General features: G+C 46.4%; 1 protein-coding gene across 2 annotated transcripts in view; it reads left to right on the top strand.

The window, feature by feature from the left end:
• Positions 1-15,396, top strand: part of MATN2 (matrilin 2) — a 79,912-nt gene extending 64,516 nt beyond the window's left edge. For both annotated transcript variants that reach the window (XM_054985402.1, XM_054985403.1), the window contains 5 exons: positions 767-919; positions 3,666-3,728; positions 10,759-10,869; positions 13,152-13,249; positions 15,097-15,396. In XM_054985402.1, coding sequence (XP_054841377.1) covers positions 767-919; positions 3,666-3,728; positions 10,759-10,869; positions 13,152-13,249; positions 15,097-15,150 — 479 coding nt within the window. In that variant the 3' untranslated portion in view covers positions 15,151-15,396. The remainder of the gene's footprint in view (positions 1-766; positions 920-3,665; positions 3,729-10,758; positions 10,870-13,151; positions 13,250-15,096) is intronic.
• Positions 15,397-16,088: the final 692 nt, after the last annotated feature.

Below are 16,088 nucleotides of genomic sequence, written 5' to 3' on the forward strand. Positions count from 1 at the left end.
AGCAAGGCAGACAAATTATAAATTATTGCTATTGTGCAACAGTAGCACAATATCCAACCATGTGCAGATACAGTCAGGGATAGACAACCTTGAAATTAAAGATCTTTCCCATTGATTTCAGTGTTTCCTTCAGCTGGATGAATACAACTGACTTTCTTGTGATTAATGCCTTTGTATATGTTGTTTTGTTATTAAAAGATTTTGTTGGGTTGGAATTTTATTTGGAACAAGGTCAGCTACCATGACTGTTTAAAGTTGGGTTCCAGAGCATATTTGGAAGGCACTTGATGCAGCAACATTACTGAGGTTAAGCAAAGCTGATTCCACACACGTTGGATAATGCACTTCCAATCCTCTTTATAGATCATTTGGAACGAATTTTTTCATGTGTGGAACAAAAAATCCACCTCAGACGATTGATAAAGTGCATTGAAAGTGCATTATCCAACGTGTGCAGAATCAGCCCATGTCTGGTTCTGGCTAGTGTCTAGAAAGAAGATATCACAGGAGCCTTATCTATGCTATCCTGAGTTATATGGTGAATGAAAGGTGGGAAACAAGCAATAAAAAATAAATATACAAGATTATTTGGAGCATAAATTCCCTCCAGCTGCAGCTTACTCTCTAAAAAGAATATCCACTCTGAGCTTTCTGCTCCTCCATCCTGCAAAATTAGCTTGCATACATAAAAGTGGTCACATAATCATACTGAAGTGTACCTTATCATATCATAATGCTGTCCTCATGGTATCATTTTCTTCCTTAGGAATCACCATGTATGCTGTTGGAATAGGGAAAGCAATTGAAGAAGAACTGCGAGAAATTGCTTCTGAACCTCCAGACAAACATCTTTTCTATGCTGAGGACTTTAGCGCCATGGAAGGAATAAGAAAAAAGCTCCAAAAAAGAATCTGTGAAGGTATTAAGTTTAGTACAGATAGAATTTTGGGACCTGACACAAGCCATCTGACCATTTGGTCTGAACATCTGCAAAATCACAGGGATACGTGTAAAACATGCTGAGCAAGAAACCACTGGGGGGAATAATATTTCAGCTGTTTATCACTTGGGGAATGTATAACTTTATTCTAAGGCCAAGGACATATATAATCATTTCTACTACTTCTGCCAGTTCAATAAGTCATGTATGAAATGTACAATTATGAAAACCCAGGAGAACTGGCAACGCCCTCCCCTTCCTATACACTACATTGAGATCAACAGAAAACTGAAGAGCATCATGATGCGTTCCCTCAGAAACGCTGGGCAGAAATTCAGTGTGTTATAGTTTTATGTTAGATGGCTAGAATTAGTCACATTTAAGTTGGAAAGAACACAACTGAAGCAAGTTGGCACTCCAAGCTTTGTGGCAGTAAATCAAAGTCACTTGAATGGACTTATTCTCATGTATAATAGGCATTTAGAAGAAAAAAACAAACAGGCATATGTAGAAACTGAACGACTGTGAAATCATAGCATCTCATTCCAGTTGTATGATCCATGGGTCTGACTTTCCAAGTGTTCTTATAATTATTGTTTCCTTTTTTTCCATCCTGGCAGCAAGACTAAACATCCAGACTATACTCTTAGGGATATATTTTCAAAAACTCTTTCAAATTACCACCGGTGTTCATGAACAGCGTTCATACATAAGAAATCCAGAGATAATCAGTTGCTGTTCTGTGTGTCACATATTAAAACACCCTTAATGTAATCAGATGGAACATGAGTAGGAGTCATGAATGTAACTAAGTCTCTACAGATTTTTAAAATCCAAGAATTTCTATGTGGTGCCTACTTCTGCTTTTTATGAACTGAAATATTACTGGAAGAGGAAAGGAGATTCTCTTTTCCTTTCTCTGCCCCACCTCTTGGGGAAATTGGTAAGTGAAATGGAGGGAAGAAGAGCCTGTTCCACACGTTTTCCTCCTCCCTTCCCTTGTCCAGGAGTGATTCCGCACACGTTGGATAATGCACTTCCAGTCCTCGTTATAGATCATTTGGAACGGATTTTTTCGTGTGCGGAACAGAAAATCCACCTCAAACGACTGATAAAGTGCATTGAAAGTGCATTATCCAACATGTGCGGAATCACTCATGATGTATATAAAAACACCATGCAGAGTGATCCAGCAGCCCTCATTACTGTTGCTATTGCTGCTAATCAGCCCAGGACTTTCTGGTCTGAACAGTTGTGGTGGATTCCGTTCTCAGCAGAGGCTAGAAGAGGGCTTGTGAGAATTCTTAGAAGAGGAAGCATTTCCCTATCCCAATATAACTGACCATCCTTTTCATCCTCTATTGTCTGTGCTAATGTGTATGCTAGCCTTTATTTCCAAGGCAGTCCTGGAAGACTGTGGTTGATCATTTTGGGGGAGAGAAGTGGGAGGAGTTTGTTACTGTCTACCACTATTTTTAGCAAGTTTCAGGTGTTTCTACCCTTAAGCAAGGCGATATCCCCCTCCTCCATAAAGCTGCAATTATTATATATAGTGCCTGATATAGGCTCAAAGGCCAGAGATAGTCCAATCAAAGCTTATGTCCATCTAGAGTTGTTTTAGAGCACAGGCCAAATGCAACCTGCCTGACCCTAGTGCGTTGCCCACCTGAGATTTTAAACAAAAGACCCCAATTGTTATTAAGCTGTTTTTGGACTCCTTTTGCATTACCAATAAAAATCTGAATGTTTGAATAGTTAGGCTATACTTCAACACTGTTACCAATTTTAAAAATTCATATGGCCAGTAGACACATGGATTTCTAATCTTATGGCCCACTATTATAAAAACCTCAAACACACCTGTACAGAAGTTGGTCCCTAAAGCTGCTCAAAACCTATCTACAATGCAATGCTTGTCAATGCTCTTCTCTTTATGTCCCAACCAAAATCTAAATTATTTTAAAACAATATCAGGATCACGCTTGGTGAAATATTTCAATGGCAGCCAGTATCCTATCCTATTGATGCTTCACCATGCATCTCCATATATTTGGCTGTTCCATTTTTTTCTGCCACTGTCAACCATACTCCATCTATCTAGACTTCTCTGGATTTATTCAGATATTTAGTTTTCCACTCAAAATAGATTTCCTGATCCAAAAGTGCTGTTTCACCAGTGTAGTTGCACTTAACTGATGAAACAGATGTTCCATTGACAACCCCCTGCTCCCACACACCTCACTTTGCCCACATGCTATTCATAAGTGTCTCCTGAGACCCAGAAGTATAATTTCAGGGGCCCTCAGTAGGTAACATGGAGGAGGACAAATTCTTATTCCATCCACTACCGTTGCTCCATGGACAGTAATTTGGATCCAACCCATTTTCTGCTGCAGCCATTCTGACCAGAGGCACCTTTGCCAATCTGTGAATTCAGAAACCTTGCTGTTGAGAAAATCGCTAAGTTCCCAACTTATATTTTCTCACATGTAAATACGCTCAAAGATGACTGCAAAAGACTTGGCCAAGTGTAAACCTGAACAACAGAAACAATCCTTAATGGTGTATTTTATTGTCACAATTATTTTTACTCAAGGCAACCTTTATTGCAAAATTTGCTTGCACTATCCATCTTTCTTTTATATCTTCATGATGGTATTACTGATATCTGCAACAAATGCCACTGTAGAACTCCCTTAATTTCTTTTGACAATATTTCTTCCAGCTCTGAAGGACCACCAGGATTTACCAGAAGGGATACTTCAGTCAATGGATTCATATTCAGAAGGTCTGGTATTTTCAGTCTGCGTATGTTCAGTTTCCACTTCAGCTGATCCTTCATTTAGCATTTTTATACTGTTTTTTCTCCAGAGAAAGCAAGACTACGATGCATTCATTGTAATATTCCCAAGGATTTATCAGTATAAATGTCCAGGTGCAAAACCACCCAAGGTTTGAACAACAATATACATGAAAATTTTACAACAGTCATTATAATTTGTTTGTTCAGATACATATGAAGATTTTTTTTAAAACAATTTGTTTCAACTAAAGCTGTGCAAAAATATTAAAAAACACAATCTGAAACTATTATAAAGGATATATATTCTATCTCAAGCTAGGTTACTCTAAAAAACTTGAACAGAAAGTAACACTGAAGGATTCTATCTTGGTTTGATTTCTTTTGCTAAAGTAAATACTTTTAAATTGCCTGTGGACCTTAAGAACCGGCTACTCTCACATGAACCTACCTGACCACTACCATCATCTTCATGTGACCTTCTTTGGTTACTCTTCTCTCATGAGGCTGTATGATGGCAATCCACAAAAGGGCCTTCTCAGTTGTAGTATCAAAATTGTGGAATTTCCTCCCTGGGGAGATTTGTCTGTCTCCCCTCTATCTTCCACCAGCAGATGAAGACCTTTTTGTTTTGTTTGGCATTCCCTAAGTGACCTTCCAACCTGTGTATTTTTGTTAAACTGTTGTTTTACATATGTGTGTGTGCGCGCGTGCGTGCATGCATGCACGCTCATTTTGGTTTTTAATGTCTTTTTTCATCTTCGTTCTTCTGTGCCTCCACACATGGGGACTGCGCAGGCGCAGGCCAGCCGCCGGAGAATTTTCTAGAGCTTCCATGGCTCCGAAGGGGCCGTTTGTCGCGCGCCTCAGCGACCGTTTTCCCGCCCAAACGGTCACGTGATCCTCCAGCGACCAACGGCCCCTTCCCTCAGTTCTCTTCTTGCCGCCGCTTGGAGAGAACGTGAGCTTCGTTGCTCTGTGCTTTTTTTGTGCTTCGTGCTTTATTCTGACTGATTGCTTGACTTTTGACTTCGGACTTCGTGACCTCGACTATTCTTCGGATCTCGTTTTGGACTTTGTTGTGGACTCGGTAATTTGACTCGGACTGTTTTTGACCTTCCTTTCGCGTGCCCCTGAAGATGGCCTCAAAGGCTCTCTTTAAGCATTGCCTCCAATGCCACACGAAAATGGCCAAGACCAATGGCCATGAACTGTGCCTGTTCTGTTTGGGGGAGACCCATAATGTGACGGCCTGTAAGATTTGCCAGGGCTTCACCAGCAAGGCCCGGCAGGAGCGCAAGGCCCGACTGAACTCCTCCCTGTGGCAGAAGGTCATGTCCGGAGGCGCTCCGTTGCCCTCCTCCAAGGCCGGCCCAAGCCCCTCTGCCGAACGGCATTCCAGAGCTGGCTCAGTGGCCTCCGCGAGGTCGGGGTCGAAACCGCGTCCCCCGAGTACCTCGGCGTCGAGAGCGGCCTCTCCAGCGCAGGGACCGGTGCGGCCGCCCCGTAGCGCGTCATCTACCAGGTCGGATCCGAGACCAGCTTCGGAACCGAGGATCCTGGTACCGAGTCCCCGATCGGAACCGACGGCCGGATCGGTTCCGATGAAGCCTAAGAGGTCGAAGCCGAGGTCCCCTTCGAAGGCGAGGAGCGCGTCGGTTCCGAGGTCTTCTTCGGAACCAGCGAAGAAGAAGAAGAAGACCAAGCATCATCGGTCGCCGCGTCCCGCTCCTCAGGAGGAGGTCATCGTGCTTCCTCACACGCCTTCCCCTCACCTGGGCTCCCCGGAGCCAGAAGACATCTCCGTGCCGGTGCCGGATCCGATGGCCTTCGAGACGGTGCCCGCGGAATTCTCGTCGGGGCCGGAGCCGAGCCCGCGCCGTCGGAGCCGACCATCGCTTCCCCTTCGGTCGCCGAGGCTGGAACCGAGCCCGTCTCCTCGTCGGAGCCGTCCATCGCCTGTCCGTCCGTCTCCACCTCCGGTCGGTCGTGAGCGGCATGGTTCCGGGGACAGTGTCCGATCAGTCCGGTCCACTGCGTCCCGGCATCGACAGGCTTCCTACCTCCCCTCGCCATACCGTTGCCAATGGGAGGGGGCACCTGCGGGCTTCTCCGTGTCGGAACCGAGGCCTTCGACATCGAGGTCGGCGTGGCCTCCCCCTCCACTCCAGGTTCCGGAATCCCAGCTCGGTTCCGATGAGGAGGATGTGGAGAGCTTTGGCGGCTACCAGTCGGAGTCCTGGTCCGAACCATCGCCAGCTGAGGAGCTAGTGCCATCTGCGGACTCACCATTCGAGGACCTCCGCATCTACGCCGACCAGATGGCAAGGATGGCCAAGGCTCTCGAGATGGATATCTCTTCGGCAGTACCCCAGACCAAGGACAAGCTCCTCAAGCGTATCTATGGGGATAATCCGGCGTACGTTGGCTTCCCCATGCTCGAGGGTATTGAGGAGATTGTGGAGAAGGTGTGGCAGGTGCCCTGTGATCAGCCTCCAACGTCCAAGCGCATCGAGCAGCTTTACAAGATCAAGCAGGGCACCTGGCCGGCGTTGGTGAAACACCCTCCACCTTCCTCCTTGGTCACAGAGGAGTTCAACCCCCGACGATCGGGTCACTCCTCGGTGCCTGCCGATAAAGAGGGCAAGAAGCTGGATGCCATGGGCAGGCGCCAGTACATCGTCGCTTCGCTGGGTCTGAGGATTGCCAACTACCAGACCATCATGGCAGGGTACCAGCTGTACCTCTGGGAGAAGTTGGCATCCTATACCCGGGACCTCCCTCCTGAGCAGAAGGCTGTGGTGTCCCTGCTGCAAACAGAGGCTGTCCGGCTGTCTAAACAGCAAATGAACGCTGGGAGCCACGCTGCTGACACTGCTGCTAGGGGGATGGCGTCGGCGGTGGTCCTCAGGCGCCACTCTTGGTTGCGGTCGACGGCCCTGTCCCAAGAGGTGCGTTCCAGGGTGGAGAGCATGCCCTTTGAAGGGGACTCGCTGTTCTCCAAGTCCACCGACGAGACCCTGAAGAAAAAGAAGGAGGACAGGCAGACGGCGCGGTCTTTGGGTCTGGCTCCAGCAGACAAGCCCTCCTCCAGGCCACGGTACGCTCCCCGGTCCGGCCCTTACCACTACCAGGGCAGATACCAACATCAGCGACCGGGCTACCAGCAGTATCCTGCATACCAGCAGCGGCCTTACCCTCCCGCACAACAGCAGAGGAGGCGTCGGCCCTTCAAGCCTCGTCCGGCACAACAACCGGCCCAGCAGAAAGATCAGCAGGGCGCCGGGAGGCAGTACTGACGGGTCACGCCAGCCGTATCCCCGAACTTTTCGGACAGACTGAGTCCACTCCTCTCTGAGTGGGAGTCAATAACATCTGACTCATGGGTCTTAACAATTGTTGAAATGGGATACGGGCTGGAGTTTGTTGAGCTGCCTAGGTGCAGTTCACCCCTGACAGCTGTCAATAACACTATGACCGAGCTGGATGCGGAGATCGTGTCGCTCTTGGCCAAGGGTGCTGTGGAAGAATTGCCCTATGAGGACTCTGTAAGGGGGTTCTTCTCTAGGTTCTTCCTGGTCCCTAAGAAGGATGGGGGCTTACGTCCCATTTTAGATCTGAGGGGCCTTAATGCCTTCCTCAAGGTGACCAAATTCAAAATGGTTACGTTGGCGGCTGTGATCGCCTTGCTGAAACAGGGAGATTGGTTTGCGGTTCTTGACTTAAAAGACGCATACTTTCACGTGGGCATACGGAAGGAGCACAGGAAGTACCTGAGCTTTGTTTACCGGCAAAGGGTTTTCCGGTATAAGGTGCTCCCCTTTGGCCTGTCCACTGCCCCACGAGTGTTCACTAAATGTGTGGCCCCTGTGGTTTCCTTCCTACGGGAAGAAGGCTGTACCATCTTTCCGTACCTCGATGACTGGCTCATCGTGGCTGAATCGGAGTCTAGGCTGGTGCAGGACATTGGCTTGGTACTTAGCACTTGCCAACGCCTGGGGCTCCTGGTGAACTTGGAGAAATCCAAGCTGGTGCCCAACTGCAAGGTGTCCTACATTGGTGCACTTTTAGACTCTGTGGAGGGTAAGGCCCTGCTCCCCTTGGAGAGGGCTCGGTCCCTAAGGGGTCTAGTGTCCATGTTTAAAAGGAACCGGTTCCAGTCTGTGCGCACTATCCAGTGCTTATTAGGGCATATGGCAGCGGCCACCTCTGTGGTGCCTTTCGCTAGGCTGCGTATGCGCCCTCTCCAGAACTGGTTTGTGCGGAGGTACGATGCTCTGCTGCACCCTCCGTCCCTCAAATTCTCTATCCCGAGAGTCATCCTCTCCTCCTTGGACTGGTGGCTGTCTGATGACAACTTGTTTAGAGGGACCCCTTTTGGGTATCAACACCATGACATCACGGTTACCACTGACGCCTCTCTGTTGGGATGGGGGGCTTACTGTGGTGATGTGCCTGTGCAGGATGTCTGGTCTGACAGGGAAAAGACCCTCCATATCAATGTGCTTGAACTAAGGGCCATTCGTTTCGCACTTGTGTCTCTTACAGCACTGCTGAGAAATCGTCAGGTCTTGGTGCAGACGGACAACACGACTGCCATGTACTACGTGAATCAGCAGGGGGGCACAGTGTCCATGGCCCTGTGCCGGGAAGCCACACTCACTTGGCAGTGGGCTATCAAGAACGGCGTGTCGCTCCGTGCTATACACGTGGCTGGGTCAGACAATGCCCGGGCAGATGCCCTCAGCAGGGTCCCTTTGCTGGACCACGAGTGGGAACTGAACGTAGAGTGCGTTGGGCCGATCTTCCAGATGTGGGGTCATCCGGTGATAGACGTGTTCGCCACTGCGGCGACCACCAAGGCCCACACGTTCTGTTCCAGGGCAGGGAGCGACCCCCTCTCTATTGGGGATGCCTTCCAGTTTACGTGGACGCAGGGCTTGCACTACATGTTTCCTCCATTCCCCTTGATTCCCAGGGTCCTGTGCAAGATAGAGGAGGACGGGACGGACTGCATCCTGGTGGCCCCCTTCTGGCCCCGGCAGGTTTGGTTCCCGAAGCTCCTGCGGATGTCCCAACGGACATATGTGAGTCTGCCCTCTCGGATAGACCTTCTCCTAAACGGGAGCCTAGTCCACCACGATCCCAGGAAGCTGCACCTAACGGCTTGGCGGATCGTTCCTCCACTATAGGTTTTTCTGACGAGGTACAGAGGGTCCTCCTGAATGCCCGTCGGCCTTCCACTAGGCGCGCTTATGCGGCCAAGTGGCGCAGGTTTGAGCTTTGGGCACTTGCCAAGGGAGTGGTGCCCGAGAGCAGTCCCTTGGGGGTTGTGTTCGAGTATTTGTGCCACTTGCGTGGCCTGGGCTTGAAGGTTTCCTCCCTCAAGGTTCACCTGGCAGCGATATCGGCTGCTCACGCCCGAGTTGAGGGTGCTACAGTGTTTTCCCATCAGCAATCCCGCCAGTTCCTTAAGGGCATGTACAATCTTTACCCACCTGTGTCGGCTCCAGTGCCTCAGTGGTCGCTATCCTTGGTGCTCTCACGTCTCATGTTGCCACCGTTTGAGCCTATGGCTACATGCCCCTTAGATCTGCTATCCTACAAGGTAGCATTCTTGGTGGCCGTCACATCGGCCAGAGGGGTCAGTGAGCTGTCTGCACTGCGGTCTGACCCTCCCTTTCTTGTGTTTCATCCCAACAAGGTGGTCCTGCGTCCCTGCCTCGGGTTTCTGCCCAAGGTGGTGTCCGCCTTCCACCTCTCGCAGGATATCTCACTGCCTGCATTTTTTCCTCAACCTTCCTCTAAGGGGGAAAAGGCCCTTCATTCCCTAGACTTGAAGAGGGCCCTAGCCTATTACCTGGATAGGACAAAGGAATTCCGCACCTGTCCTCACCTGTTTGTATGTTTTGGGGCCAAGGACAGGGGTAACAGGGCTTCCTCACAGACCCTGTCTAGGTGGATTGTGACGGCCATTAGCAAGGCCTATTCCCTGGCAGGGGTGGCTTGCCCGCTTCATGTCAGAGCCCACTCCACGCGGTCCCAGGCATCCTCTTCGGCACTCCTCAGGGGGGTGCCCCTGGTTAACATTTGTAAAGCAGCCACATGGTCCTCTGCAGACACCTTTGTCAGGCATTACGCCGTTGATGTCAATGCGGAGCAGGATGTATCTGTGGCCAAGGCTGTCTTACACTCCCTCTTTTCCTGAGGGAGTTTTGGTATGACTTTCTTGGCGTACCTGTTGGGTACCCTTGAGTGAAAGTGTGTATATATGTACCTGGGGGTGTGTATATATGTAAATATTGAGTATTTATGTGTCCTTACACAGTATTTTTTACATGGATGTATATATGCATATCTATTTATTGTTGATCTTGTTTGCTTAATAAAATTGTGTTGGACTTCACCCCCGCCTTCCTTATTGTGTGAAGCTTGGTACACTCCCATGTGTGGAGGCACAGAAGAACGAAGATGAAAACAGGGTTAACATACCTGTAACTTATGTTCATCGAGTTCTTCTGTGCTGACACACAACCCTCCCTCCTACCCCGCTGTGAACTCCAATGCACAATAATGTGATGGCTGTAACGGAAATTGGTGTTTTTAAGGTGTTATGGCTGAGGTGTGTTGGTCAAGCGGCGGCAAGGGAGAACTGAGGGAAGGGGCCGTTGGTCGCTGGAGGATCACGTGACCGTTTGGGCGGGAAAACGGTCGCTGAGGCGCGCGACAAACGGCCCCTTCGGAGCCATGGAAGCTCTAGAAAATTCTCCGGCGGCTGGCCTGCGCCTGCGCAGTCCCCATGTGTGTCAGCACAGAAGAACTCGATGAACATAAGTTACAGGTATGTTAACCCTGTTTAACTGTTCACTGCCTTGAAAGCCCTAATTGGGTGGAATAGTAGAATGAAAATGTTTTAAATAAAGTGCTGAATTGCAATGAGATACTTATATAATATGCAACAGGGAAGGCTTGCTAAACTGTTCTAACTCAACTTCTTTCTGTATGGCTTCCCGTGCAGAACCTGAAGCAGCTACCCTGGCAATCAAAGATGTTCTTGCCTGTTCCAATTTTGCAGTACACCACAAATATCTTTTTGAAGAAAAACGGTTGCGATCAACAGTAGCTTCAGGTAAATCTGTTTCTCTTCTGCACAGCTAATATTTCTTACTAGTATTCATCATCTAGGTTTAGCACAGGTACTGAACATCTCCTTTTATTCTCCAGGGCTAAGGAAATGTCAGCATTTTTCATTTAGCTAATCTCATTTTTATCCTCTCTCTCTTCCAAGTAACTCAGGGATGCACAGATGTTTCTCCTGCTCCCTGTTTTATCCTCACCTCACAACAACCAATGAAATAGGTTAGGTTGAGAATCAGTGACTGGCCCAAAGTCACACAGAGATTTGAAAGGGCTTTCCCAGTCATGGTCTGTTTCCTCACAGGGGTGATTTTAGTCTGATTGCTGGGAGTATCTGCTCCTGCCCCAGGCTTTTGCTGTTTTTATTTTAATCAGTAATTTGTATATCACCATCACATTTTAAAAACAGTGATATTACTAATGATTTTTTTAAAAAAGCAAAAATCTCACTGGCTGGGGGGCTATGGTGGGCAGGAGAGAAAATGGCAATGAAGGTGTAGAAATTTGTGCTTTCCACAGTTGCCACAGCTCTACTTTGGGTACAAGATTTTAGAAAATATAGCCAAAGCAGGTTTGAGAAAAGTCACAATGGCACCAGAGAAACCTCATGGGGGGGGGACATCCAGACAACGGTGTCATGAAGCCCCAAAGAACCACCAAGGGAGGCAACCTGGTTTCCTGACTACTATACCACACTGCTTCTCACTCATCTGTAGCGCTTTAATGCAGATGTCTGCCAGTATAACTACTGCTGAAAGCAATTAAAATTGGCTTTGATTTGTTCTGACTGGAGTAACTCCGTATTGGGTTGTACAGTTATCTTTCTGGCCCACCTTTCTCCCAAAGGGATAATCAGGGTCAAATCTGGTATGATGGTGGCAAAGGGTACTTATCATAGTTAAATTTACAAAAGGGGTATGTTAATGAGGAGTCTGGAATACTACATTCTTCAGCTTAAATCCTTGTAGCTCCCTTTCCCCAAGAATTTTTCTCCCAGCTAAGGAGCAAATCAGCAATGATTGGGGATGAGCGGCTGCAGTCTGGGAGAGTTCAGCCCTCTTCACGCACATGCTTTTGCTGTTAAAAGTGGACCCTGGCCATTCTTTTTACCCAAATGGCGCAGGCAGTTCTGTTTATACACACAGCTTTACCCCCAGCACACCTTGATTTGGCAGTCAGATATAGGGTGGCATCTGCCGGCAGCAGCACATTCCTCCAACATGCCAAGCTCCTGCACCACTGGGAAAGTGCTTTGCCCCAGAAGAGTGCAGAGCAAAAGTTCAGGATCCAACCCATGGTTCTCACCAAGGGGTTGATTCTCAATTCACTTCAAAAAAACAAGTGTTCCATTGTCCCTCACATTTTCAGCATTAAGGGAGTTTGTTGCATGAAGCAGCCATTCATGGGAAGCGCCGCCTGGCATCTGGTGATGCAGCCTACATCTAGCTTGTTTCATCAGTAAGAACTAGGCCTCCGTTTCTCCTGTTTCTTCTTGTGTGCCCTGTAGTGTTTCATACACGTGAGCATTCTGAATCTGAACCCCTGAGAATCTGCTTCAGTTCAGGAAAATGTAAAGGCATTAGTTAAGCGTTAGATGATATCAGCGCTGTGCGTGTAAAACACAAGCTTCAACAATGGCCCTCATCTTGGGTCTTGTGCGTGCAGGAGACTATGTATACTTGCTGTTGCTCACAAGAATCTTCCCTTTGCTGAACATGGAGTTGGCACATCTCTTTGACAGCATCAATGGTGTGGAGTAATTGTTCCAAGCTAGAGTTCAAATCCCCACTATGTCACGGAACCTCGCTGGGTGACTTTACTTTGGGCCCGTCCCTCTCTCTCAGAGCTTATCTACCTCACTGTGTTGCTGTGAGGGTTAAATGGAACAGGAGAGAATCATGTAAGCTGCCCTGAGCTAGAGGAAAGGTGAGAGAAAAATGTGATAGATGCTGTTTCTCACATCCGCATATTCTGTCTTCACACAGGCTTCTGTTAACAAAAGTGTGCAATTCTGCACAACTCATTACCGTTTCAGCAAAAGTACTAGACTTCCAGTCATGTGTTAAATATGCTAAATGTATATAATAACTCTAGTTATGAAAAAATAGCTATTTAAATCTTTTTGCATGCATCTTTCTTCATAGTTTTCTGCGTATGACGTTGACTACTTTAATGACAGTTAATGTATGTGTAGATTAGATTTAATGGCTTCTCCTTAGGATAATTCTGTGTACTTAGCTTATGCATATAGAACACTTTCCATTTACTCTTCAGGAAATCCTTCAGAAGACAAGAAAGATCCATGCAAATGTGAAAACCTTATAACATTCCAGAATTTGGCAAATGCTGAAGTTAAAAGACTAACAAGACAGCATATCCTTTTTTACATATCTGCTCCTATTCCAATGAATTCTCAGGTTAATTAAAAATCAAACCACATTGTTATAAGGAAATGGTCTTACATTAAGAAATAAGTACATATTTGGAGTTCTACAACAGCTTCATCTAACAACTCGCAATCCTAGGCACACCTGAGAACTTCATGGCATGCCCCTGCACACCTGGAGTAGGAACAGAAAGATGTGGCACCCAGGCAATCCTTCCCCATTACACTTCTGGTATGTTTGCTTTGAGCAAAAAATGGACATGATATGCAGAATTACCATGAACTGCTGAATATCTATTGGGGAGCAATTAAAACCAATAGACAAAGATGTAAGATTACATTGAAAGCACTGTACCTGTTTATACACTTCTGGTGCCTTGCTGTTTACTTTAGTGGTAGTGGTGAGCTTTGGCAGACTACAGTACACTGGTATAAATACATCACTGAAGCTGACAATGCATGCTTTAAGTTTTATACAAAGATTAGTAGTGACAATATGAAGCACAGGCTCCCTCTAGCTGCAGTTTTGAAAGTCCACACTGCATATTTGTGTACATACACAGTATCGTGAACCGGGGCAATTCATTAAAGTTCGTGGTTTGTAAAATGCGACGAAGCACGAACCGCATGGTTCATTTTTTTTTCCGGTTCCATCTCTATTTAGAAATTTAAGAACTAAGTAAGTTTGCCTGCCAGACCCTTATTAGTTGCTACGAACTACTTAGAGCTAGGTAACTAGTACAGTTGCTCAGCTATGTAGGGCAGCAGGCTGCCACAAAACTGCTCCTGAGCATAGGATTGAATAGCTGGTATCATAAAAGTGCAATTCATGCTGATCTGCATAGGTTCTTCACTCTTGCCTAGAACTCACCTGTACTAGCACAAATACACATGACACCGAATAGGCTGCTAATCTCTTTCAGTTGAATTACTATATTCCACTGTTAGCATATCAGCGTTTGTTCTGCCTCATGCAGGGCTCCGTAAATTACACCTACAAATGCTCCTGTGCAATCCAACATAGCAGTATGAGTTGGGTTGGTTAATTGGCTATACTACCTTCTAATGGAGATGTCGATTTCTTGGGAGGTGGTATCTCTAGCTGTGGGATTGTCACGTTATATTTAATCAGGTAACACTACTAAGGACTACCTTAAGGACCACCTAAGCCTGACTACTATGGTCATCTTGAGGGCCTGTTTTGGTGCCCTGCCTTGAGATTAGCTGAGTGGTAACCTGAGAGGGGCCCTTTGGGATCATGGTGCCAAGGTTGTGGAATATCCCTCCCAGGGATATTCATCTGTGCCCTTCTGTCAGTCTTCCACCAGAAGGTGGAGACTTTGTTTTGTCTGGCATTCCCTCAATAATCCCTCCTCCCTGTTTTTAATGGATGTCTGTGGTTTTTATATAGATCTACCTTGCCTCTGGTTTTTAAAAATGCTTTACAATGGGTTTTTATACTAAGTATTAAGTTGCTAACCACCTTGGTGGCCATCACTGGGCTGAAATGCAGACTGTTTACATACATACTTGGGTAGATCCAATGATCCATGAGCATAGGTTGTGAAATAAAACTTCCCTGTCCCACCGCCCCCACATCCCCCGACACCTTGCCCTGGAGTTCAGGGGACTCGTGTGTGTGTGTGTGAGAGAGAGAGAGAGGGGGGGGGTGGCGGCGTCTGGCAATGGAAAGGAGGGAATTCAGCAAAAATCACCTTCTTCTGCCAGAAGTGCTCTTCCACTGGCAGAAATATATTGTATGAGCCAATACACCTTATGTACAATGCTATGCAACATTATATATTAAAAGTTTTTTCCCTTAATGTATGATTACTAGAAGACATGACAAAAAGAATGGAAGCCCTGGAAAACAGATTAAGATACTGACGAATGCTCTCAACAGAAATGTATGTTGTGCTGTATAGTTATACATATGAAGGTAATGTATCAGAGGCCCTCCATGCTCCTGGGAGAAAGAAGAAATTTATGGCTCTAGTACTTCAACAAAGTACTGTACCATATCGCATTTTTACATTGATGGCAAATAAAAGTTGCACGATCCAATGTTTTATACAATTGTTTTCAATTGAAATAAGCTATGTAATATAATAAAATGGTGCTTTTAAGAAAAAAGACTCTTGTGATGCTGTAAGCATTATGAACAAGACAAAAAGAGAATCTGAAGTGTGGATAGTCAAGAAAATTAAGACATTTCTTCAAATATATCAGTAGCAGGAAACCAGCTAAAAAGGCAGCTGGGCCTTTGGATGAGAAAGGGAAACTGAATGAATCCTTTGCATCTGTTTTCATTCTGGAAAATGTGGGGCAAATACCTCAAAACAAAGTAATCTGAACCCAAAGATGTGTTTCCTTTGCCTACATCTATTGTTTTAGTTCCCCTTTATCTTATTTCTGTTGCCACAAAGCAGTTATTGATTCAAGACAGTAATAAACTTCGTAACACCTTCTGTTTGTTGTACTCAAACTCGCTATAACGTTTCCTCATCTATAGCAGACTAGCAACACCATCTTCCAGTCAAAGTTCTGAAGTTGAAACGCCTCTGAAATGCCATCTCAAGAACAAATAGCGTGACAAGTAAAGAAATATGTTGGGAATGATCTCATGTGCCCTTTGATTGGAGAAAATATGCTGCTCAGGGAATATAGTACAAGGATGAAGCTAAATACAAAAATGTTGAACTTGTGCGGGGGCTTATGCAACCTCTTACACAATCAGAATAAAAATTATAAATGTTGTACTTTTTTCAGTTCTTGGATTTGAAGTAAAACTGGCAATTGGGATGTTTTAGCTTGAGCCCTTTGCA

Source organism: Eublepharis macularius, chromosome 7 (assembly GCF_028583425.1).
Source record: "Eublepharis macularius isolate TG4126 chromosome 7, MPM_Emac_v1.0, whole genome shotgun sequence".
In the NCBI taxonomy this organism is placed as follows: Eukaryota; Metazoa; Chordata; class Lepidosauria; order Squamata; family Eublepharidae; genus Eublepharis; species Eublepharis macularius.